The sequence below is a fragment of the Chelonoidis abingdonii genome, chromosome 2 (assembly GCF_003597395.2).
Source record: "Chelonoidis abingdonii isolate Lonesome George chromosome 2, CheloAbing_2.0, whole genome shotgun sequence".
NCBI lineage: Eukaryota > Metazoa > Chordata > Testudines > Testudinidae > Chelonoidis > Chelonoidis abingdonii.
The window spans coordinates 295,664,590-295,689,996 of NC_133770.1; the positions used below are offsets into that span (position 1 = coordinate 295,664,590).

General features: G+C 41.2%; 1 protein-coding gene across 5 annotated transcripts in view; it reads right to left on the reverse strand.

Annotated features, from left to right (window-relative positions):
• Positions 1 to 265: 265 nt before the first annotated feature.
• The window catches only part of TSNARE1 (t-SNARE domain containing 1), a 691,098-nt gene continuing 665,956 nt past the window's right edge, over positions 266 to 25,407 (reverse strand). For 3 of the 5 annotated variants that reach the window (XM_075063289.1, XM_075063287.1, XM_075063288.1), the window contains exons 11-14: positions 23,213 to 23,740; positions 14,536 to 14,618; positions 1,774 to 2,233; positions 266 to 1,144 (exon numbers count right to left, since the gene is read on the reverse strand). In XM_075063289.1, the coding sequence (XP_074919390.1) occupies positions 585 to 1,144; positions 1,774 to 2,233; positions 14,536 to 14,618; positions 23,213 to 23,740 (1,631 nt within the window). In that variant the 3' untranslated portion in view covers positions 266 to 584. The remainder of the gene's footprint in view (positions 1,145 to 1,773; positions 2,234 to 14,535; positions 14,619 to 23,212; positions 23,741 to 25,407) is intronic. The other 2 variants (XM_075063290.1, XM_075063291.1) reach the window with 2 other exon arrangements.

Consider the following 25,407-nt stretch of genomic DNA (forward strand, 5'->3'; position numbering starts at 1 on the left):
AAAACAAACTTAAAAGAACTCTCACCAGCATTATTAAATCAGCAAACATAATACAAACAGCAATAAGAACTCCATCCTGCTCCCATCAATGTCAATGACAAATTTCTCTTTGACATCAGTGGAAGCAGAATCAGGGCCTCACGTTTCACAGCCTTAGCAATGATTTATTTTATTTTTTTTTAAACCTGTTCCTAAAAATGTTTCCGGAAAAGAGTTATATCCATGGGAGACAGACTCTTAAGAGTAAAGATAAATATGAACAGAGTTTATTTTTATATGTTTTGGATTTATGTAAGAAAAATATCTTTCACAATAAAAAGAACTGATACAAAATTGTTTCTCATAAATGGACAGCACTGCTGGTTATAAAAAAGAATGATATCCTGTCTCATATTGGGCAACCAAAAAAGACTATGTGTAGAATATACGGAAGAATCTTGACCCACTAAAAAAAGAGCTACTGTAGCATTTACCGTGACCTACAAAACACGAGGAATTTTTTACCCATCATAAAAAGTGTTCGCTTTAGAGAACTCTCTTTTAAAACTCTAAAAATAGTGTTTGAGAAGAGTCTGTGTTTCTGTTTAGATCTCCTCTTCGACTTTCAAGATCATTCCCGAGAACACCTCGATCCCTGACTGCCCCACAGACTCGCCGCTGGCTATCCGGGAGGGCAGATGGGCAGAAGTCCCAGAGGTGCAGTCTTGCACAAAATGTACTGTCTCCCTGCGCGGATGCTGGTAGTCAACCAGCTTCTCCAGTGTCCGGTTGAGTGACTCGACATTGTCTGCCAGCCTCTTGTTCTGTTCCACTAAGTTCTCCAAGATGAGATTCTGCTGGATCATGAGGGAGCTCTGCTGCTGGTACCAGGAGGACAAGAGGGTGCTTTGCTGGAGATGGGCATCCATCAGCTGTTTCTCAAACTCTGAGATGTTGTACTTCCGCTTAGGATGCCGGGCAGTCTGGGATGACTGCCTCCCATAGGCAGCCCGCTGTTGCATCTGTGGAGAGGAAGGTGGGGATGGAGAGGAAACTGAGGTGTGCAGTGCCCCCCGCTGCTCTAATGCATCTGTCTCAGCTGGCATAGGCATTTCAATAGTCCTCAAAGGCACCCATGTGCAACCAGGCACTTCCTCCTCCTCATCTGTGGGGGATCAAAATATCAAAACATGAGTTCTTTACACGTTAGCAACATAGAAAGCAGCCTCTTTGGTTAATATGCTAAAGGAATGATGTCTGCTGTGTGGGTGTGCATATGAGCTTAGGAAAGGGGCATTAGTTTGACTGTATGCATATGAATGTCTCAATAGGTCTCGCGCTTTGTATTTGTAAACCAGAGGGATCTCTCTCTCTCTCTCTCTCTCTCATGTAACTGTTTCATCTGAAATATTAGGTGATAAGGTCCTGGGATGTTAAATGTCCTCGTGTCCCGTAGATGATTTCCTGCTCTGCAGGCTGAATTCCTTTGAGTAACTCCAAGCTCCTGTACAAGGAGGCATCCCTGTCCTGGAGGATGGGGCTGAAACATAAGACTCCAGGATCAAAAGCTGTTGTGTGAGAGGTTCTGCCTATTTGGATCTGAGATTTCATTTGCAGAGTCCTCTCTTGCTATAAGGTTGGCTGTTGCAATCTAACTTTGCAGTGGAGATCACTTCACAGCCACCAAAGATAACCTTACAGAGAAAGGCTCATCACCCTCCCCTTTCCCCCCAGCTTTCCCCAGTCTGTTGATGTGTGTGGATTGGATGAATGGTTTTGTTTAGGACTCTTTACCTGACTGAAGCTCCAGAGGTATATGAGGGCCATCAGTGTGCATAACATCATCACCACCACCACCATCCTCCTCCTCTGCCACCATTCTGGCCTCAGCCTGTATAATAGTCGCCTCCTGCCCAAGCAAAGGACTTTCCAAAATCCGCACCAGCACAGTATCAGGTCTGGGCTCCCTCGTTGAGCGACTCATCTCCACCAGCTTCTCCTTGGTGCGCCTCTTCATATCATCCCATCTCCTCCGGAGGTCCCGGGTGGTCCTGGGGGACCTGGCAACAGCATTGATCTTCCTGGCAATGCTGCACCATATCTTCTCCCTCTCTGGCTGGCTCAGGTTGACTCTCTCACTCCCATAGAGCCTAGCGTGATTTTTGGTCACCTCCGCCACCAAAATCTCAAGTTCTACAGGAGAAAACTTTTTTTTCCTCTTCTGGGGGCCAGCAGCCATTTTAAATCTGCTCCTCTTGCAAAAAACGAAACAGGAAGGGGCAATTTGATGGTGGATTCTAATCAGGACCACTGCACATTGAAACACACTCATGAAATACGCATGCTACGCTGATGCTGGTCAGTTCCTGTTCATGCACTGGGCCATAATGTGGCAAAGTATATAGCTGTGTCCTTGCTAACAATGACAATGACTAACAAAACATTATATGAGGGGCCTTGATGTTACTGGAGCGTCACTGGAACAGAAATGAAGAGACACACAAGGATAAAATCCTCAGCTGGTGTAAACTGGTATACCTCTATTGACTTCAATGGAGTTATGCTGATTTACACCAGCTGAGGATCTGAGCCACACTCTTTAACAGGTTGAAATAAGCTTTGGGTCAGATCCTCCACTCATTAGCCCTGAAATAATTGAGGAGTAACCCCAGTGAACTCAAACTGGTGTAGGTCTGAAGAGAATCAGCCTCACTGGACTTTCTCAAGCTCAGAACATCACACACAGCTGGAAAACTCCATTTTTTTCTGGCAGCAGTTTTATACTGTGCAATTCCCATGACTTAAGGGGAGTTAATCCTGAATTACACAAAAGGAGAATCACCCTCCTAGAGTCTGACCTCGACCTCACTTATATTTTTACAACAGTTAACCCCCCCCGACTTCACTAGAGCCGCTCCTTATTTACAACCATGACTGTGATACAGAAAGAAGCCTAGAGAGTCTGCATGTTAGCATTATAGCTGCTTAAAAAGGCAGGTTAACAGCATCAGATGGTAAGAATCATGCAAACAAGAGACAGAAAAGATATCTGGGGCCAGATTCACTGGTATAGCCTGGTGGGGTAAAATTGCTGTGAATCGCGTTTATCTGGTCGGTTACACAGGGTTTTGCAACTGCTTTGCGGCACTAGAGTGACACAAAATAGCTGGAGGTATAGGTCCATTACATCATCCTGTGCAATTCCCTGCTGGTAAAGAATCATTCCCAGAGGTCTTTTCTTCAGTTACACTGTTACAACAATAGTCAGCAGGTGCAACTCCTATAGAAGTCCTGGTGCCAAATTCAGCAATGAAGTAAGACAGGGGTTTAAACTGGTTAGGGAATAGATGTAACTGTAACTTAAACCAATTTGGCAGTCACAGGAAAGGGGATGTAATCAGGGATAAGAGAGGAGAGGGGGCGTAGCAAGAAAAGCAATAGAAGGGTTCAAGACAAAGTAGGTGTAGGATCGGAAGAGGGAATGGGATTACTTATCTACAACCTCCTTGCTGGCTGCTTTTTCTATCGCAGCATTCTCTTTGGGCCTCTCTGTATGTGAGAAACTCATTTTTAAAATGCGACAAATTATACCTCTTTTCGGATCTAATTACAGGTAACTTGCACCATCTTTTTATCACTGTTGATTCTGGTCTACAGGGTGGCACACTTCCCTCTAGGAGTTTGGTGTCCGGCTACATAAGTTTCTGGTGCTTTGTAGGTTACACAGAGTGAATTATGGGGTGAAGGGCATGCTTCTTCTCCAACTTACACATTGTGTAAATAAGAGCAAATCATTGTGCACTGAAGTCAATTACATTTACACTTGTGTGAAACATGTGCAAGTGCCAGGAGAATAGGACCCAAATGAATCACTGTTGATTTACACGGATTTAATTGACCCAAACTGTCTCTGGATCTGTGAAAATTTTATAGAACACAAATTCAAAAAAGAAAAAAAATCAAAACCTAGGTAACCCAAATTAGTAGTATTTAAACTGCTCTGTTTTATTTTAAGAGTATTACAAATACACCTAAACAGTCACTGATTTTAATTTAGCAAACAAGTTTCAACCTCTGCTTAAAACGTGGGGAAAATATCAGGTCTTGTTTTTAAATGTATCCCTATAGTAAATTACATTTGTCAGATTCTGAACAACAATCAGAGGAGGGAAAAATATCAATTTCCCTGTTTTTTTAACTATCACATAATATGAAAAACAGAAGGATTCTGGAATTAAATGGTAGTAATAGCAAACCTGTTTTAATGAAGAATTACTTAGCACTATCATAGTATGTCACATTTATGAAAGAGCAGCACAAATATGAACTTATCCTTACAAAAGCCTTATTAGATACACAAGTATGTTTCACACAAATAAAGACAAATATTTCTTTAAGCTGTAAAGTCATCTTGTGGAGTTCCCTGGTATTGGTAAATTATTAGGGTTGGTTTTAAAAAGATGGCCAGTAATATCACAGTCTGTAGTTATGCAAGCTAGGTGACAGACAATCAAATCTTAGGATTCGGGAGGTGGGGCCAAAGAGGCTAAGGGATTGATTCAAATCCCATTGAATTCAGTCGGACTCTTTCTTTTGCCATCAGGCCCTAAATGCATTATTGGGAGATTTTACCTTCTGCTGAAGCACTAGGTGTCACTAGGTGTCAAACAATGAAAGAGACAAGATACCAGAGGTCGGCAGATGGATTGATATTCTGATATGATTAGAGGAAGGGGTTGGTTTTGAATATTTATCAAACAGCTTCAGTTCCTCAATATGTTGCTCATTTAGGATGCCAATAATCGCAAAGAGGCACCTAACTTAGGACAAAATCCTGCATCAATGAAGTCATTGCAAAACTGTCCTCTGATTTTAGTGCTTCAGGATCAGGATTTTAGGGTTTTAGCACCAAGTATCTGGTTTGCATATCAAATACCATGCACGAGAACAAGAGCTTAAAAATCCCAATGGATTTCTACGTCAATGGGCCTGACTCTCATTTAGACTCGGCGTGTATTTATATGAACATTTAGTTTGCAGCAAGCTGGAGTGTTGCATTAAGTGTCCACCTGGCCCCTGCTGAAGCGCACTATCAGTTCCTCAGTGTGCTTCCATCAACTCTGCTTTGAAAAGGAATAGATCAAAGCACACCAGGGAAATATTAGTGTGCATCAGCAAAGTCCACACAGACTATTAGCGCTGTTGGGATTTGGGAGTTCCCGGTGAGTCTGATGCTGGGTAGAAATCATGGGACTTCGATCCAATGCGATTCAATTCAATTCAATAAAGCTTTATTCAACATGTGCACAAAGAGAGCCCCTGGTACAAAGAATCAGGCAGAGTTCCTCCAGCCAGGAGCCCCTCCCCTTGCTACTTTATAGCACATGGTGCTTATAGAACAAGTTACACAACATGAACCTCTAACCAATCAGAGTTAAACAAACCCATATATGGGTTTGTTTATCACATGCTCATAGTGCTCCAGTCCACATGCTGAGCTCACACCCCTCCCCGTGGCCTTCTCCAGAATGTTCCGAGGCTGGTGAGCCACAGCATGCTTCCCTATGCATAAGCACCCTGTAAACCACATTTTATCTAAAATAAACACAACCATACCCTTCAGCACGCAGCAGGGTACTGCTTGGTAAGACTCACACTCCAGCTTGCCACAAACTAAATGTTCACGTAGACAAGCCTTACGGCTCCTTTACACTGCCAGAGTGACGAAAAGGGGCCTTGGTGTATATGAAAATCAGGTCCAATGGCCTTATTGGCTTGAGAAGTATAAAAAAATTATGTCATAATTATACCAAATAGTAGTAGTAATGGATTATACTGTAGGCTGCTGCTGTTGCACTCAATGGGCCTCATTCTCAGTTACACTCGCAACACTCAGCGAAAGGGGATCTTAAGGTAAATGAAAATCAGACACAAGGACTTTCCAGTGGTGCAGGAAATGGTTAGATTTCTAAGGCATGATTCTTCTCTCTTTTACACCTTGGTGAAGCTTCATGGATTTCAATGGACCTAGTCCCGAGTTACATGTATGTACATGAGATCAGAATCAGATCATTAAGCATTCTGGATACTCTCTCTTAGGTAATTATTACCTCAATATTTGCAAAATTTGCCACAGGCTCTTCAATCACCATAAGTGATCAAGGCCTTTGTTTTCCATCTCATCTGAAGGGCACCATTCTCCAGAAGCAGAGCCCCTAATTCAATGCTGAGACACTGATTCGGCAATGAGTCAGAGAGAAAGGACTGCATCCTAAAACGACTCATAGCAATATGCTCTGGGCTTCTTGAAGATCTCCCATCCAAACAGAAGTGAATCTCAAGCCCCCCGAGTTTACAAGATATGAGACGATCACAAACTAGGAGGTATGATTGCATGGCCATGTTGCTCACACATACATATATTGGACATTTTGAAAGAGTTAGCACCATTTATTTGTAATGATATACAGTTCCTGGGTTTATTTTTAAAATAAAGCACTTCCATGAATGTTTGAGATGATTTTAAGAACCCGGTGCTCCAAATTATACCCTGAAGCTACCCAATAACAAAAAAAGAAACTTTCTGCTGCTTAGGAAAGCACTTCAACAGGCCATAGTTCATTGCCAGGAAAGATGAGTTGGCAGCGTAACCTCAGCTGATGAGTACTCTATCCATACCACCTGGGCAAAGTATGTTCAGGGGCTTAGTCAGTATATTGAACATAAATATCCAGGTGGAAAAAAGAGACATGTTCACCCACACATGTGGACATGTACCACACCCCTATTCACAGATGTATAAGACATCATACTGCATAAACTCTGAACTCCTACCAGCAGCAGGGATACTCACATGAACCCCACAAATGCTCTAGTTCTGAGTCAGCTTGACAATATTGTCTATAATTCCCTTCAAGTCAAATGGTTCAGTCTAAATATAATGAAGAATGTCTGGTCTGATATTTTAAACATAGAATTCCCCCCTCCTGAGGAGACATGACTTCACTATGGCCTTGTCAACACAGCTAACTTTACTAAGCCACCTGTTTCCTGCAGCTGTCTGGCTGGTTTGCTAGCTCTACTAGATGCTTATGGCATGACCAGTCCTTACAAAAAGTTATGTTCCAATATGCAACCATGATAAATTTAGTTTATGTAAAGCTATTTTATCCTGTTGTTATTATGCCCAGTATCCATCAGGCTAAATTCACTCTTGGCCTTATGTAACAGACTCTGCCTCATTGACATGTCCTCCTGTACAATCTATATAGTACATTTCTCTCATAAAAACATAGAATCATTTGGGCCAAAACACGTGATGGACAAATTTTGTTGTAAACAAACCACTGGCCAAGATTCAAAAATTAAGATGATTAAACTAACACCAAGCTACAGAAAATCATCTCCCCTGATAGTCTGAATGAAAAGATGCTTAGATGCTATCAAAATTCTTCTGCAAAACTGCCCCTTACCGCTCACAAGCATCCATCTGAAAGTCCTAAACAAACCTTATCCCAATAAATATTTGATCACACAGATCCATTGTTTAGAGGAAAAGATGAGTTTAAATAAATGTTATGGCTCAGACTTTGCTGAGGTTAAATTCCTGCATTCACTCATCTCATTTATCACTTGGACTGCAGCTGACTTGAATACCATTTCCAATGGTAAGCAGCTGTTTTGTAATGGGTTGCATTTACAATAAAATAAAACATACACACAGAAAGAAGATGCTTCAGCATAAAACACTCTCCGATCTGTAATCTCAGCCCGCCTTTCATATGAAGCCACTGGAGCAGGCAGAAAAGAAAGCACATTTTTTATCAGAACCACCTGCACCAGCCTATTTGTCATTGGACGTTAAAGCACAATACAGTTTAATTGTAAAAGGCATTGTTCATACAAAAATACCTTGCAAGTTCACAGGTTATTGCTATAATAAAGAAGTATGAGAGTAGGCAGGAACCGTGGACAAGGAGTCGCATGAGGGTGTAGCCCATTACTTCACTTTATCATTCATTTATTGTGTGCTGTATGATGTTATGATTAACTAACAAGCATATATAATACTTGTATACTAAATAGATTTAAGTTGTAGGACAACAGAATAATAGATTGATCAGTAGTCAGAAGGGATACGTATGCATTAGGTATCTAGGTAAGTAGGGCAGAAACACACAGCCTACAGGCTGAGGCTTGTATGTTTTAGCTTAGCCATACTAGGCAATAGGCTTGAGAAATGCTGACATAAGTAAGTGACCAAAGAACGACCCTATGATACAAGATTACGGGAAGAGATGTACCAGTGAGTAGCACTGCGAAAAATTAACTGTAAGAATAATTTTGAGTACAAGTCACATGCACAGTGTGTTAGGTGTAGTCAGAATCACAAGAGAAAAGAGGTCTCCCAGATTGGGTAAAATGAGTTCCCTGTGGGAAAACTCCAGCAAGAACCATCTCTCAACTGATGACCAATTGGCAAGGCAGCCATCAAACCTTAAGAATATAATTAAGGATGTGAGTATGACTATATTTCTAACTTGTGCATAGCTCTATATAGGATTTCTATGCGCTTGGGTACTCAAACTTAATTGTAACTTTAACAAAATTGACAAAACAAACTAGACCTTGTACTTGTCAATGTATGTATATGTCTTTATGTGTTCCTAGAGACCCTAAATCTGAAGCAAGTAGCAGAGGTGACTTTCACTCTGCTGAGCTGGAAACTGTTGCCATCAGAGCTGAACCCGCAGTGCTGCAACACAACATGACTAAATTCACTTTAAATAAATAAAAAAGGTTAGAAAGGACTCCTGTGAGTGAGTGGGGAAGTAGACCATAGAGCATGAATATAGGCATCCTGACAAGGTGGATTTTGACCTGCATGGGACAAACAAATTATTAGATCAATGCAAGTGAACAGACTGTTCAAGGTAGCTGTGATGATGGCAGCAAAGGTTCAACCCTGAAAATGAAGGAGAAAAAAAAAGGGGGGGAGAAGGGGGATTGAGAAAAGTCCAGAATCGGTAGAGGAGAAGGAAGATGTAGGGATATTGGGAGCAAGATGAGATGGTAGAAGAAGAGGAGATCAACAAAATGAGATGAAAGAGGAATGAAGAGCTGGAAAATGAGGGGATCAGTTATGGAAGCGGATGGCGGGGTTAGAGGGGGTGGAGGTTTTTGAAAGGGGCTGGTTAGTGTTAGTGTGTACAGACAAGTAATGCTTCAGCTTGGAGAACAGGAAGCAGTTATGATGGGAGGACTGCTGGGAAGGCAACCTGCTCCTTACATGCCGCGAACCACAGTTTGAAAAAACTCTGATCTAGACCATCCCTGACAGGTGTTTGTATAACCTGTTCTTAAAGATCTTCAATGACGGAGATTTTACAACCTTCCTAGGCAATTTATTCCAGTCCTTAACCACTCTGATAGTTAGGAAGTTTTTCCTAATGTCCAGCTTAAACCTCCCTTGCTGCAATTTAAGCCCATTGCTTCTTGTCCTATCTTCAGAGGTTAAAGAGAACATTTTTTCTCCCTCCTCCTTGCAACAACTTTTTATGTCCCTGAAAACTGCTATCATGTCCCCCCGTCAGTCTTCTCTTCTCCAGACTAAACACATCCAATTTCTTCAATCTTCCCTCATAAGTCATGTTTTCTAGACCATTAATCAATTTTGCTGCTCTTTTCTGGACTTTCTCCAATTTGTCAATGTCTTTTCTGAAATGTGGCGCCCAGAACTGGACACACTACTCCAACTGAGGCCTAATCAGCGCAGAGTAGAGCAGAAGAATTACTTCTTGTGTCTTGCTTACAACACTTTTGCTAATACAACCCAGAATGATGTTGCTTTTTTTGCAAGTGTTACACTGTTGACTCCTACTTAGCTTCTGATCCTCTAAGACCCGCAGATCCCTTTCTGCAGTACTCCTTTCTAGGCAGTCATTTCATATTTTGTATGTGTGCAACTGACTGTTCTTTCCTAAGTGGAGTACTTTGCATTTGTCTTTATTAAATTTCATCCTATTTAGTTCAGACCATTTCTCCAGTTTGTCCAGATCATTTTTACTTTTAATCCTGTCCTCCAAAGCAGTTGCAACCAATCCCAGCCTGGTATTGTTTGCAAACTTTATAAGCTTATTATTTAAATCACTGATGAAGATATTGAACAGAACCAGACCCAGAACTGATCCCTGTTGGGCACCACTCAATATGTCCTTCCAGCTTGACTGCCAACCACTGATAACTGTGGAAATGGATTTCCAAGCAGTCGTGCATCCACCTTATAGTAGTAGCTCCATCTAGGCTGTATTTCTCTAGTTTGTTTATGAGAAGGTCATGCGAGTCAGTATCGAAAGCCTTACTAAAGTCAAGTTATACCACATCTGCCACTTCCCCATTATCCACTAGGCTTGTTACCCTGTCAAAGAAAGCTAGAAGGTTGGTTTGACATAATTTGTTCTTGACAAATCTCTGCTGACTGTTACTTATCACCGTATTATCTTCTAGGTATTGGCAAATTGATTGCTTAATTATTGCTCCATTATTTTTCCAGGTACTGAAGTTAAGCTGATTGGTCTGTAATTTCACTTTTTTAGAGATTGGCATTATATTTCCCCTTTTCCAGTCCTTTGGAATCTCTCCTGTCTTCCATGATAATCGCAAATGGTTCATCCATCTCTTCAGTCAGCTTCGTGAGTATTCTAGGATGTATTTCATTAGACCCTGGTGACTTGAAGACATCTAACTTGTCTTAGTCATTTTTAACTTGTTCTTTCCCTATTTTGGCCTCTGATCCTACCACATTTTCACTGGCATTCACTATGTTAGACATCCAATTGCTACTAACCTTTTTGGTGAAAACTGAATCAAAAAAGTTATTTAGCATTTCTGCCATTTCTACATTTTCTTTTATTGTTCCCCCAATCCCCTCATTGAGTAACAGATCTATCCTGTCCTTGGTCTTCCCCTTGTTTGTAATGTATTTGTAGAATGTTTTTTTGTTACCCTTTGTGTCTCTAGAATTATAGATTCATAGCAACATTGGGCTGGAAGAGACCTCGAGAAGTCATCAAGTCCAGCTCCTTGTGCTATAGCAGGAACATGTAAACTTAGAACATCCCTGAAAGGTGTTTGTTCAACTTGTTTTTAAATGCTTCCGGTGATGGGGATTCCATGACTTTCCTTGAAAGCCCACTCCAGAGCTTGACAACCCTTAGAGTTAGAAAGTTTTTCCTAATATTTAACCTAAATCTCCCTTGCTGCAGATTAAGCCCTTTACTTTTTGTCCTACCTTCAGTGGACATGGAGAACATTTGATCATTGTCCTTTTTATAACAACCCTTAACACATTGGAAGACTGTTATCAGGTTCCCCTCTTAGTCTTCTTTTCTCAAGCCTAAACATGACCAGTTTTTTTAACCTTCCTCACAGGTCAAGTTTTCTAAATCTTTGATCATTTTTGTTACTCTCCTCTGGACTCTTTCCAATTTGTCCACATCTTTCCTAAAGTGTGGTGCCTCAAACTGGACACAGTACTCCAGCTGGGGCCTCACTGGTACTAAGTAGTGCGGGATAATTACCTCCTATGTCTTATAAACAACACACTTGTTACTACATCCCAGAATCATATTAGCATTTTTTGCAGCTACATCATATTGATAACTCATATTCAGTTTATGGTCCACTATGAAGGTTAAGCCTGTCCAGTGCTGCACACACATATATACCAGGCCACTGAACATCCTCACTGAAATAATTAACTCAGTTATGCCTCTGGGCTAATGTAGCACCTCTTTCACTCATAAGATCATGGTCAGTAGAAATTCATCCACCACTTCCCCTGCTTGTAGTCCAGATACAGCAGACCAGATCTCAACTGGTATAAATCAAAAGTCAATGGAGCTATAGAGATTTACAGCAGCTGCCAAGGGTTCAAGACACACTATTAAGATATTATTTCTCTTCATTTAACTCCTGGATAGGTACAGAGAGTATGTGTATTAACCTCTATCTACGTAGACATATGTGCCCCTCTCATCATCATATCTGACCACTTCAACATTTTAAAATATTTATCTTCACAATATGAGGTGGGAAAGTGCTATTTCCCCTGCTTTACAGCTGGGGAACTGAGAAATAGAGTCTAAGGCCCAGATTTGTAAAAGTATTTAGGTGTTGCTGCACTCAGCATTGCAGCACCTAGCTGATTTAGGAGCATAATTCCAGTTTTCAAAAAGGATTTAGGCAGTGCCTAAAGACTTCAAAAAACTGGGCCTAAATGACTTGCCATAGGTCTCTCAGAAAATCTGTTGGGGAGCTGGAACTTGAACCCATGCCTGGAACCCAAGTCTTAAAATAGTCCCCTAACCACTGGACCAGCTATTCTTGTCTGCTACTAAAGAGATAAATTATTATTCAAGTTCACTTACGTACACAAGGCTGTGTTCATACATATATACATATATTATGAAGCAGATGCCCGTCTTCTGCAAGTACATCTGTGGCAAACTGAACAAGTCTCCAAGCACAAACGCAAACAGAGGAGGCCGCAAAGTCGTTGAAGATAAGCTACAGTGTGTTTCTTGCATGGGTTTTATGTAATGAGAAATTTCCAGTTTCCTCCATATAGATAGATAGACAGACAGATGGGAAGGAGGATGGGGGGAATCACAGCAGAGAAACAAACTGCTGCTGTCAACACAGATATCTTAGGCTGAGGGGAAGACAGTTGCAAAAGTAAAGTACCAGGCAAAGATGCTTAGCCGGAGCATACTTCCATTTGTTTAAATATTTTTATCACTGGATGAAAACTATTTTGTAAGAGTTGAAGAAAAGCTATTTGCTTATGCTTTTTTATGGTCATGTCTCGGTTGCGGCCAGTGGTCCATGTTGCATGGCTGAAGCTACTGTTCTATGCTCTGTTTGAATACTATGCTAAGTAACCCATCACTTTAACTTTATTCCCAACAGAAATCCCTTTATTAAGGACTACAGTCAGTCTCAAACTCATATATTTCAACACATTCATAAAGAATATAAAGAAGAGATATGTAACAAATGCATTTAACCCAGCCTGCATTTATAGGAGAACCCCAACATGCCCTAGGTTGTGGGTAACAGGAATATACAATGGCAAACTGACAGTTTAATAAAACAAGGAGCTACACAGAGAGAGAGCGTAGAGCAGCGCAACTAATGCTAATGGTTTTAAAGGGTGTGACATTCCAACCAGTAAAGCCCCTTTCAAGTTAAGCGGTCTACAAAGTCATCCAGCTCAGTCTGTCTCAAGTATGTACTTATAAACAACCAACACTAAGTATGTAAAATGGTGGTTTAGTTTGGCATAGTATTAGCCATACAGGATATTCTGTTCACTATGCTATGAACTTAAGGGATCTGGAATGCAGATTCTACAAAGAGGCCAGAGTACAATCCCATGGATCATATCTAAAGTTTGTTGACAGGAAAATTCTGTTAAGCAGAGTTCAGTAATCTTGGGTTGTTCCAGGCATGTGGGGTAGTTCATGAACATACCCAATTTATTCCAACCACAACATTGCCTATAATGCATTATTGACTACGAGATTTGTGCATAAAGGTGTGCTTCTGGCCCAAACATATATCCAGTGTTCCCCCTCTATAGATTTAGGTCGTGCCAATGTTTCACAGAAATGCTTCTGCCTGAACAGACATTAATAGTACATGCTTAATCACCTACAGTACCTATGATCAGACAATCAGGGCAGACTTTAAAAAGCATACTACTTCATCTCCTGTGAACAGAAGCCTGCAGTCTCTACTCAGGCAAAACTCCCAATGAGTTTTGCTGAGTAAGATCTTCAGAATTATGCCCTACACTAATTAGCAAAGAGAAGGTTCTAACTTTGGGCTTTAATACATTTATGTTTCAGAAAAACAAAGTTTACCTTAACAACTTTTGGTCTGTCTAATCCAATGTATGTACTAATGAAGCTTTAATGGATTTGGGATTTTTTTCTCCCTGTCTTCATGCCTAGAAAGTATTGACCTCAAAAAGTCAGGCTGTTCGTTTTGGTCCAGCTATTTTCAAATAAGACTAACTTTTTTTAATGTAATTTACTCTTGCTCTGACGACAACAAAATGAAAATTGCCTTAAACAGTGCTGAAAACCATTTCCTTACCCATTATTTACCAACTGCATCCTGTTTGCTGGCAACACTGAGTTGCTTGATTATAGGGAAACATTCCAGTAAGAAGAACATATATGGTTAAACGATGCACTTTTTATGCCATCCTTCTAAGAACAACAGTAGCTAATTGCTCAGTTTCCTACTGGGAAATGCCTCTAATATGCAGATCTCTAAATGACTACTCCAAATCCAAGTTGCCAACACTAGTCCATTAATCATATGAAAGACTTTAGCTTTCACTTAGTCTACTCTTTCTTATACTTCCAGATAGTGCAAGAACACAGCAGAGTTTGTGCCATGTGCTCATGGAAATAAAACAGCTTTCAACTGTTTTATTTTAAATAATGTTACTGAATGTATCTATACGATTTTTTTAGACCAACTTACTTGGTGCCGACTGGCTTTAGCCAACTGCTCATTGGCTGATTCTACATTAGAAGATGCAGTCTCAATGTTGGCTTCAATACTATCTGTAAATTAAGATAATAGAAGGTAATTACATGGTAAAAAGCTAAAGGAATAATTCACACCAACAACAATGCAGTAATTTAACGGGGGGCATGAACAAACAGGAAAGACCCACACATCCTTTTGTCTGCAAGTTCGGAAAGTGAGGGGGTGCCCATAAGGACCACCCAAAATTTGGCAAAAAGAAGGAGTCTAAATCATCACAGAGGCAGAGTAACTGGTGAATATCATACAAAATGGAAAGGTTATGGGCCTGATCCAATGGAAAGAATCACGGACTCCAATGGATCAGGGCTTCTATACGACTGGTAATCTTACTGGATGGGAGTTACATTCTAAAATGGGATACAGGAAGTATATCATGTTTGTGCTTCTTGATTTGTCCTGCTATAAAGATCTTCACTTTTTACCTCTGAGGGAAGAAAAAAACATTTGGAAAAGAAGGACTGATAACTACAGAGTGCAGCTGGTTGGGGGTGGGGGAAGGGATCAATACATGCCAGTCAAAGAAAGCAATATTTTAAATGGACACCAGTCCTGTGTTTAGAAACCAACATCTATGTTGCAAAAGCTGCAATTAAGAGTTAGATTGTGTTTCAAATAGAAATATCATAGTCACAGCCAATTAGTTCCCTCAGAGACACGCACACAGCGACTACTGGTCTCAGTGGGAATGGAGTGAAAACTGCATGATGAGCTCAGGATTTGGCCCAGAAGCCTATCAAATTTGCCTTTACAAGGACAGATGGGAGCTATTATAATTCTATCAATCAGCCCAAAGGGTTCATTTACAGTCTTATGTTAATTTTAGTATACTACGGGAAAAATGACAGATTCTTTTCTCCCCCTTTTGTTTTCAGTGCTAGCAGAAAAAGTGGCATTAAATCACTTTCACACACATGTTCTAAAGCACTACCATCCAGTGCTCCCTCTGATCTCTCTTCTGTTGGACACTATTAGGTCAGCTCACAGTGCCTAGGTATTTCAGGAGTTTCTAGCAGTAGATTATCATACAGACAATGGAAAAAAAGCATGTCCTTTCCATTTGAAACCCAAGAGCTGTGTGGGAAGAGCAGAGTGGTGCCTGAGCATGTTCTTTAGGGCAGAGAAAGCTGTATGGGGCTGGGAGTGTCTCTCTCTTGATGTCTGTATAGCTATGGGAATTTAATCAGTGCTTGGTAAAAAGCAATTAACACGTGTGCCCAGCTTCCATGGCTGTCCATATGGGCTTGTCTACACCGGGAAATTACTTTGTGATAAAACACAACTCTGAGGAGTCAAGGTAGATAACATGATGCTAAATGTGACTTAGCACATAGCATAGACAGGGAATATCAGGTGTAACATTTTGTCAGCTAGTTGTGGTTAGCCTTAAGGTTGATGAATCCTGGTCATGTGCCACATGCAGCACATTGTGCATACACTAAGAATATCATGCCAGCTGGGACAATGCTAAACAGGACAGTGCTTGTCTACAGAGATTCTCAGCTAGTATAATAAGTGCTGCTCCATGGAAGTCAATGGAGCTACAACAGTTTACATGAGCTGATCCTGTCTAAAGTTCTGTTACCATAACTCCACAAGGTCGTGCTCTAGTACAGTATAATCTCCTAATGTAGACAAGCCCTTGGAGCAGGGCCGGCTCCAGGCACCGACGAATGAAGCAGGTGCTTGGGACGGCCAATGGGAAGGGGCGGCACATCCTGATCTTCAGCAGCGGGTCCCTCAGTCCATCTCAGAGTGAAAGATTCGCTGCCGAATTGCCACCAAGGAATGAGGCGGCATGATTGAGCTGTCACTGAAATGCCACCGATCGTGGCTTTTTTTTCTTTTTTTCCCCCTTTGCTGCTTGGAGTGGCAAAAAAGCCTGATCTGGCCTGCCTGGGAGTTAGACACATGTACCTGGGTTGCAGAGAGGGGCCATGACACAAGGTAAATAAGGAAACAAGTGACTATCAGAAACAAGCCATAGCAAGTAACAGGAGACTTGCTCATTTTAGGAGCATAAAGCAAGGCAAGGCTGTCAGTTTATAGGAGATATATTTAAAGAGGACAGTTAGTCTTTGTTCGATAATGGAACAGCCTTATACAGAAATTCAAAAAAAGTTCAGTACTCTGATGTGTCTAATCGAAGGAAAAGAGCTTGTTGTTTTCTTCCCTAGTGTTAGCTAGGATCCCAGGACATTGCACCTCTTATTTCATGAACAGCTGCAATTTAACAGGGCCTTTTCCTAGGGAAATAACTTTTTGAGCATGGAAGAGCAACACAAAATTCTTTAGATTCCATGAGGTTTTTTTCAGAACAACCAGCATCATGCTTTGCAAACATTATATGTTACATTGTTCCACAATGCAAACACCCAGAGTACAAGGGATCTTTACTAACTGATGACCTAAATGTTACATACGTAATGGTGTGTTACAGAGGAAAAACAAAAAACTGGGCAAGCCGCCTGCCCAGCTGGCAGGTTCCTCTAATGTCCAGAACTCCAGCTTTGCCAGGAGTACAAAAGATTTGAGATGAAAGGTCCTAATTAACATTTGCTATAGTAGCTTGCAATCCTAAGGGGCAGGGGAGAAACACTACAGAGCTAGCACTGCATGAAAAATGAGGCATACATAGGTAATGTGGTGGGCTTGTCCTCACTGCTAAAAAAAAGATGCATGTTTTACCTTGGAGATACTAACATGTATGAATTATCCCAAGGAAAAACAACATAGTGAAGACCAGCCACTTTAGTTTTACAATAAGGTAAACTCGCCGAAGTCAGCACCTGGAAGAGGCATAGAGCTGTTAAACATGTGATTTACCAGGCGGTAAAATGGAAGTGCCTGGTCTTCTCTGTGGTTTTACCTCAGGACAGCTCATGTGTGTTAGGTACTCTGAGGTAAAAAATGTACCTTTTTTAGCAGTGAAGACAAGTCCTGTGGAAACTTGTGATTTCCACTGATTTACATACAAGGAAGAGAGTGAGAGGGATGTAGTCTAGGTGTCAAAACACAGACATGGCAGCCAAGAATTACTGGGGCCAGATTGCCCAGTCAATTATCTGTCCACCACTTCACTGATTTTAATAGGACGCCCTGCATGCACACAACAGGATGATCTCAGCTACAATGACTCATTGTGTGGCCTCAGCCAAGTCACTTGGGCTGTGATTTGCAAATGGGCCTTAATCCTTCCTATCTCACAGGGGTATTAATCAATGATTATGAATTTTTTTGAAGAGAATAACATTACTGAAGTGTTAAGCATTGTGATTTGCGTTTTATTTCATTACAGTGATAAACTGTTGTGAGAGAGAGCTGGGAAAGAACAGCTGATCCAGCACTCTGGCCACTGCAACTCTAATTAGTTGCTCTAAAGTAGAACTGATTAAGAAGAACTGGACCTAATTGATGGATTGGGCTGGGCTGTGGAGAGCTAAAACGCTAATCAGCCCATTAGGCACAAGGTAGAAAAGACAGGGGAAGGCAGGGCAGGTGAGAAAGGGAACCTTTCGGAGTCACAGCCCAGAAGGATCTCCCAGGAGGAAGAGGCTTTCTGTGTAATCCCTCCTTGGCTAAGGGAGTTAAGGACAGTATGAAACTGTAAACAGGGGGCTGCACACTTCTGTGAAAGTGATGGGGAGAACACCATAAAATAAACCACATGAGGTGCTTACCAGAAGAAGGTCTCCAACTATTTGTAACTTTAAAAGAGACTAGAATGAGACCCTATCCTGTCATAGCTCTGCTTAAGATCACCTGGTGTCTATGATCAACCCATGTTAATAGACAGCAAAATCTTCTATGTGAAATTACATAAGTGAAAGTGAATTCCAGACTTAATAGATTTAAGTCTAAGTGCTTGTGGTGGTGGGTTTTTTTCTTTTTTTGTTGCACTGTGTTGAACAGTCACAGGTTTTGTCATAGGACAAAATCAGGGTCCTTACAGTGGCCATTATTAACTGGTTTACTGGGCAGGTATTTGTATTAGGGCTGGTTGAAGAACAGGAGAAGGATTTTTCAAACACATTTAAAATTGCTTCTTTTTTGAAGGGTTTGCAATGGGTCCATTCTGTTTTCCAAAATATTTTTCATGATGTTGCTTTAAACCAAATGATACCTATACTTGTATTAAAAAAAATTCCATGAAAATGTCAGTAAAAATATGGTGTAAGACATTGTGAAAAATGGAACAAAGGTCAAAATGTTCCTTTTTTGGATAACGGCCACTTTTTGATGAAAATGATTTAGTGAGAAAAATTTCAACCAGTTCTAATTTGTACGTAGTACAGATCAAGTCTTGCATCATTCTTTGTGGTCAGTAACCGTGAGGTGCTGAGAATCCTTAACTCAAAGAGCTCTTCACAGGACACATCCTGTGTTGCCCCGTGCTGGATTGGGGACTGAACTCTCATTGGTAGATATGGGAGTTCTTCCAGAGTAAAACTTACAATGAGTGTTTGGTCATATCTAAACATGTGTAAGTCAACCTGCAAAATCAGGTCTATAGAGTACGTAAAATATGTGCTCTTCCAATTTAGAAATTATGGTAATTGGATCAGGTTGACTTAACGAGGTGCAATTTGTCGCTCCCTAAACCATGAAGACCTGGGGGTATTAATCCCCAATGGAGGGCAGCCAGCAGCCACATCTCTACCCTATCCCAGGGTTTCTCTTGGGAGATGGCAGCTCTGATTTCCGCAAAGGGTAACATAAAAGCCCCTTGCCAAGCTGTTGTGCCAAATGAGTGAACCCAGCCATCACTTTTAAAAAATGTCTGTATTGACTCCTTGAAGATCAAAGTGGAGCAGACATTATAACCACCATGAAATGCCACAACCTGCTGCTTGCTGGATTTGCCTTCATCAAGGGCCCTGTGCCCCAGTTTATACTAGCAGAAGTGGGTGTAAAGTAGTGTACTCACATTAACATTACTGTACCTAACTTTAGTCCCAGACAAAGCAGTGATTTGCACTGCTTAGTAAATGACAGATGCCCTTAAAATGTGCTCTGGAAAAATTTAAACCTCCATAAAAGCTATGCAAATTGCAGAATTATAACAGAGTGTCAATAGCTTATCATTTATGCAAAATTCATTTTACTTGCATTATCAATCTCAGAATATTTTGCAAGTCCATTCAGGCCTATAATTGTGCCAAAAATAAATAAAAATAAAATCTCAGAGACTCAGCTGTATAATCTATCTACTCCTATAACTCAGTGGACTAATCCAAAGGTGTCAATTCTTCCCAGTCAGAGGAAAATACCAAGACAATGTGTCTGATTCATTTACAAAAAAGGTGTGTATGTTTGCTTATTATTTTGGAAATGCTGAATTTTGCCTCCAAAGTAAAATCCATGATATTTATGATTTGTTTTTCCCTTGCAATGGTTGGTTTGATTTACTTAACCTATTCATAATATGGTATCCCACATGCTACCCTAATAAGACAGAGCGTGATGCCTACCAGCAGAAATAAACCAACAGCTCAGCTGGTTGTACACTTATGACCCTTCCAGCTCAATCACAGGATTTCTGGGAGTTCAGAGCACAGCAGTGCAGCTTCCTGATAACAACTTCAGATGAACTGGGCTGCATATTCATAGCAGCACAGAATTCTACTGGTGGCAAAAAACCAAACCAAACCAAAAACATCGTAAAAAGAAGAGACCCCAGTCCACGCAGCAAGTTTTTTGTACAAAATTACTTGGCTCCTTAGCTGCAACTACACCAACCCAGTCACATTAAGAAAATCAAACACAGAACAGCAGACACCTCTTTAGGCATTTACTCTTTTCTTTATAAAACACACATATTGTCTTCCTAACACCCTTAGCATTATAAAAAAAAATGTGCAAACAAGGACGCAAGAGACAGAAACTCAGAGACATAGGCCTGGTCTACACTGAGGGGGGGATCGATCTAAGATACACAACTTCAACTATGAGAATAGCATAGCTGAAGTCGACGTATCTTAGATTGAATTAAAATTACTTACTTTGTGTCCTCACAGCGCTGGACTGACGGCCGTGGCTCCCCCATCGACTTTGCTTCTACCTCTTGCACTGCTGGAGTTCAGCAGTCGATGGGAGAGAGATCGGGGATCGATTTATCGTGTCTACACTACACACAATAAATCAATCTCTGATAGATGGATCGCTACCGCTGATCCGGCAGGTAGTGTAGACGTACCCATAGACTTTTAAACACAGAGACATAAAACACAAAGGCTTATACATTCCTTGCACTCCCTGCCACTTTGGGTAAAATGAGAAGAACAGAGAAGATCAAACTAACCTGTGCCTGCCTCCTGAGAAATATGCTATTACAATGCATGGTATTGTTTATAATAATGCTGCTAGTCATAATCGTGTTGAGAAGAAGACAGAGTAAACTGGCCCCAAAGTATACACTTTTGGTTCAACAGATTTTGGGTTATGTCTTCAAAATAAAATGAAAAATGTGTGCCTCATTTGAAATAGATAAGTAGCAACTTCAGAAAGACTTGGCTGCCACTGTGCACAACTTCTGGAGAAGTGGTGCCCGGCTCTGACACATAACTCCATGTCTTACTCCAGGAACAGCTAGACATGAAAGAGCCAAGTGAGGATTCTGCAGTGCACAAAGAACCAACGAGTACATAAATATATCCATCAATATTGTCTCCTCTGATATTTAGGAAGTGTTACCAACTGAATGGATATGAATCTGTAGACCCCATTCTGTTGTACAAAGGTTACCAGAAATGTTAAGTTCAGGTATTCAGGGACCATTCTCAGGATGCATTCATTTTTCAGATGTCCCAACTCAGCCATAGGACAGTTTAGTTAATGATCCATCTGTCTGATTTTTCAACTTCTCTTGTTTTATTGTATTTGACAGCAGACTCCATCCAGTCTCCAGGGGACTCTTCATAACAAGAAATTCCTGTGCCACTAAGCCATCAGCCATGGAACAAACATGAAGAGTTTTCCAAAGGACCTGAAGAGGCCTGAGGAGGACACGAGTGATGGCTCTTTGTGTCTGGATCCCAGGATGGTGTGTAAACTCTTTTAAGCATGCTACATGTTAAATTCCATGACTTTGCAAATGAAACATCATTCTTTTGAAAAGACATTAGCCTTCAAGTCAAGATAGGAAATGATGCTGGCCAAACAGGGCTGGTTCCAGGGGACAGAGGAGGCTATGGTGGTGGCAGATGCAGGGTGCTCCTCTAACTCCACAAACAAATAATCTCAGTGATCCCACATTTACATCAATACTAACACATTTCCATTTCACAGAGTCATTTATTAAGACTGGGGGGAAATGACAGTGCAGCATTCAAACAAATATCAGCCCAGCTCAAGGACTACATTTACTGACCGAAATGAACAATTTTTTCTATCCCTCAATGTAGCAAAAAGATGAACCAACTACCACATTTCTCCTGTTTCCTGGGCAGGCCTGCATGCTGAAGGCTGGAAGACACCAGGTGTGTGAATTCTCTAAACTACTCAAGCCTCCAAATCAGGCTGCATTACCAAATTTCCTTGTCCTTAGCCTTATTATTCTTAGTCCGAGATGTCCAGACTTCAGGAACAAAATCAGTTTCAACCAAAATCTAAAAACCGGGCAACTCAGACTCAGCAACAGGAGAAGGCGAATGGGTGGCAAATGTGATAAGAAATGGAAGAAAAACAAGGGTGAAGAAAGTTCTCATCTTCATGTCACACAGCTTCCCTTCCCTGCCAGCAAGTGTTGCTGTGAAAGCTGTGATCTGTGCACCTTTAGGTACAACAAAGAGGTAGCTGGAGCTGGCGAATAAAGCATTGAGTTCCTGTGTTTCCTGTGCTGTAGTCTTGGACTGATTATGTGGATGTACCAGTCTTTAGATCTCTTGCTCTTTTCAGGAAACAGGTTGGGGGTATGTATGTACTCTACTTGAGGAACGAGTGTTGGTGGCAAAATGGTCTGATGGGGGGTGGGGGTGGGAATGGGTAATCGTTGTAATCCTAGTAAAATGCTTTCAGAATAATCTGGTGTTCAGCTGTGAGAAATGCGATGAAGCTGCAAGCAGTGAACTTACTTGTGATGTTTGATGTAGGATGGATTACATAAGGAATTGGCTCTTGCACTGTTTCAGGATACTAAAGACATTGTTTATGTGTATGGGAGAGGAAAGCATCTCCTTCTTTCTGATGAGAACAGCTGTATTTTTGCTGTCATGGGTTAAAAAAATGCAACATGCACATTATTTCAATCACCTGTACTCCCTCTTGCAACAAACATAGCAGACTCCAGAGATGGACAGATATGTGTTCGCCCAAATCATGTGCCAATGAGAATGATATTGCCGGCTATGTTGATGATGTCTCCTTCAAATCTGCCAGATGCAGGGCTAGATTCTCCTTGCACTAATACCAATTATACATTGACTTCTTGGAGTTATTCCTGATTTACACCAGTGTATGTGAGAGGAGAAACCAGCCCATACAGTGTACAAAATATTCTTTGACAGAGAATGATGAGTAAATTTTGAGCTGATGAGTACCGCAGAGTGGCTGAATGTGTGTGTGCTTATGTATATGTAAATGTTGCTCTGATAATTGCACCAGTGAAACTTACTTCTCAAGGTGTCAACTCCTTGATCCTCTCCTTGGATGGCTTGAGTGGAGAATGTTTCTGCTACCATTCTCTCCACTGGAGTGAGAACAAGGGACTGTGGTGGCCCTCCTCCAGCTGCAGCTCTCTGATGTTCCCCAAGTTTTTTCCTCACTACCCCACGGAGATCTCGCCATTTGTGTTTCAGATCCCCCATGTCCCGTCTGCAATACCCCAACACATTGACAGCTTGTAGGATCTTATTCCACACTCTGTGCTTCTTGGCAGGGGTCCCCCTTAAAGCCCCAAAAAGTAGCTGGTAGTGTTTGGTGACCTTCTGCACAAGCACTTCAGTCTCCTGTGGACTAAAATTGGGTTTCCTTGTCTTGGTCTGCGAGTGTTGTCCTTGAGGTGGCGTTCCAGCAGCATAGTGTGTGAACATGGTAACATTCCCGCGAGCAGCAGGGTCAGAAGTAGAAGCAACCAACTGAGCAGGAATCGCAGACTCTGGTGCGGAACTTCTCTTGCATGTCAACATGTTGAGGTTGGTTCCTAGAAAGGTACCAAATGCTGGGTATTTATATGCTATTTAATAAGGTAGCGTGTACATTCCAAATGAGGATGTGCGCACCTACCTTATATGGTTTAATAAAAAGCAGTGTTTCCCACACCCACGTCTGAATCCTGTTTGAAAATGTAAACTCTCACCAACTTGCTGATCCATGGCTGTGCAAGCCTATCACATGTAAGATGACATCTCAGCTAACACATGGGAAAAGTCCAATGCCACTGAAATTGCTGTCTGCATAACTACAGGAGTTAACTTCATTTCCTTCATGAGAGCTTGTGTCAGTTATACAAAGGAGCAACCTCTCACAGGTGATCGTCACTGATTACCAATGCTGGAGTAAAACAGGACTGTTAGTGGGGATCCAGTATAGATTTATGGATCATATCCTGCAATGAGGCAGGGAGGCAGACTAGATGATCCAGTATCTATCTGAATTTGAAACTATTCAGGGTTGCTACTGCCCTGGACTGAAAAGATTTTTGTGCCTGATGCAATGACAATCTGTGTTACTATTTTTTAATGAATCAGGCCCATCGCTATTGTGATCCTCAGTTACACATTCATTTAACCACTAAAACAGAGGAAAATACACCTACTTGGAACACAGATCACAATCCTTAGGGATGGTGATATATGTACAGAAAATACAAAATGTCAGAGATGCATCACAAGGAGTCTACATATTTCCGCCTTAATTCATTCCGTCCATCCCTTGCATGGCAACAAACTTCTCTCCCTTTAAGAAGAGCTGTGGTCATGTTGCTTCAGAAGCTAGCTAACTTGGTAGCTAGGTGAGCTACAGAAGGTTCCTTGAAAGAACATGGGTCTCCTCCCAGGAGTGAGCACAAACTGCCTTTCTATTGCTCCCAGCAAGCCCCGGGCAGGCACAAGTGAGTGTGAGATCTGATCTTGTATCATGGACACAACAGTATGTTTCGCTGGCCACCCTGATACTCTCCCACAAAGTATTTTTGGTTTTATTTAAATGAGGATACAGTTGCAGAACTTTCATCTCATGTTTTTCACAGGCAGAAATTAATACCCTGGAAGTGGTGAGAACTCCCCCTTATCATCATCAATGCTGAATTTTCACTGTGGGTGTTTCAACTCCCTTTACCTTCTGATTCCTCTCACTTGTGTGTAACATTAATGTCAAAAGATACACAGTGGGAACTTGCAGCAGCTGAGTAGGGAGATATCTTGACTGGCTGATTGACTGAAAAGCTACTCAGAAAGAAAGAAAAAGGTTAACATTTCTACTGGAAAAAGAACGCCTATATAAAAGCAGTAAAAGCATGATGCTGGTTTAAAGACAAAAAGTCCTACTTTCTACAGCTTTTTGTTTTATCCCAGGCAAGATAATATTGGGGCCACTTCCACTGCATGAATAATGGTTTAAAAAATAAATCTAGCTGCAAGGAAGTTGGTGACAAAGGTCATGACACTAACTAATTTATGTTGTCATGTCCCTCAAGGCATTAACATCTGATAGCCTCCTGAAGCCCAAGCGGGTCCAGAAGTTATCTGTGCACAAAAAGAGCTGCCAAACAGGCATAAGATCACAAACGAATTGTTGCAGATGTCATCTTGATTTTGCTCTGTGTCTGTGAATGAACAGTTTGCGTGATGGCACTTGCACATTTCTGTT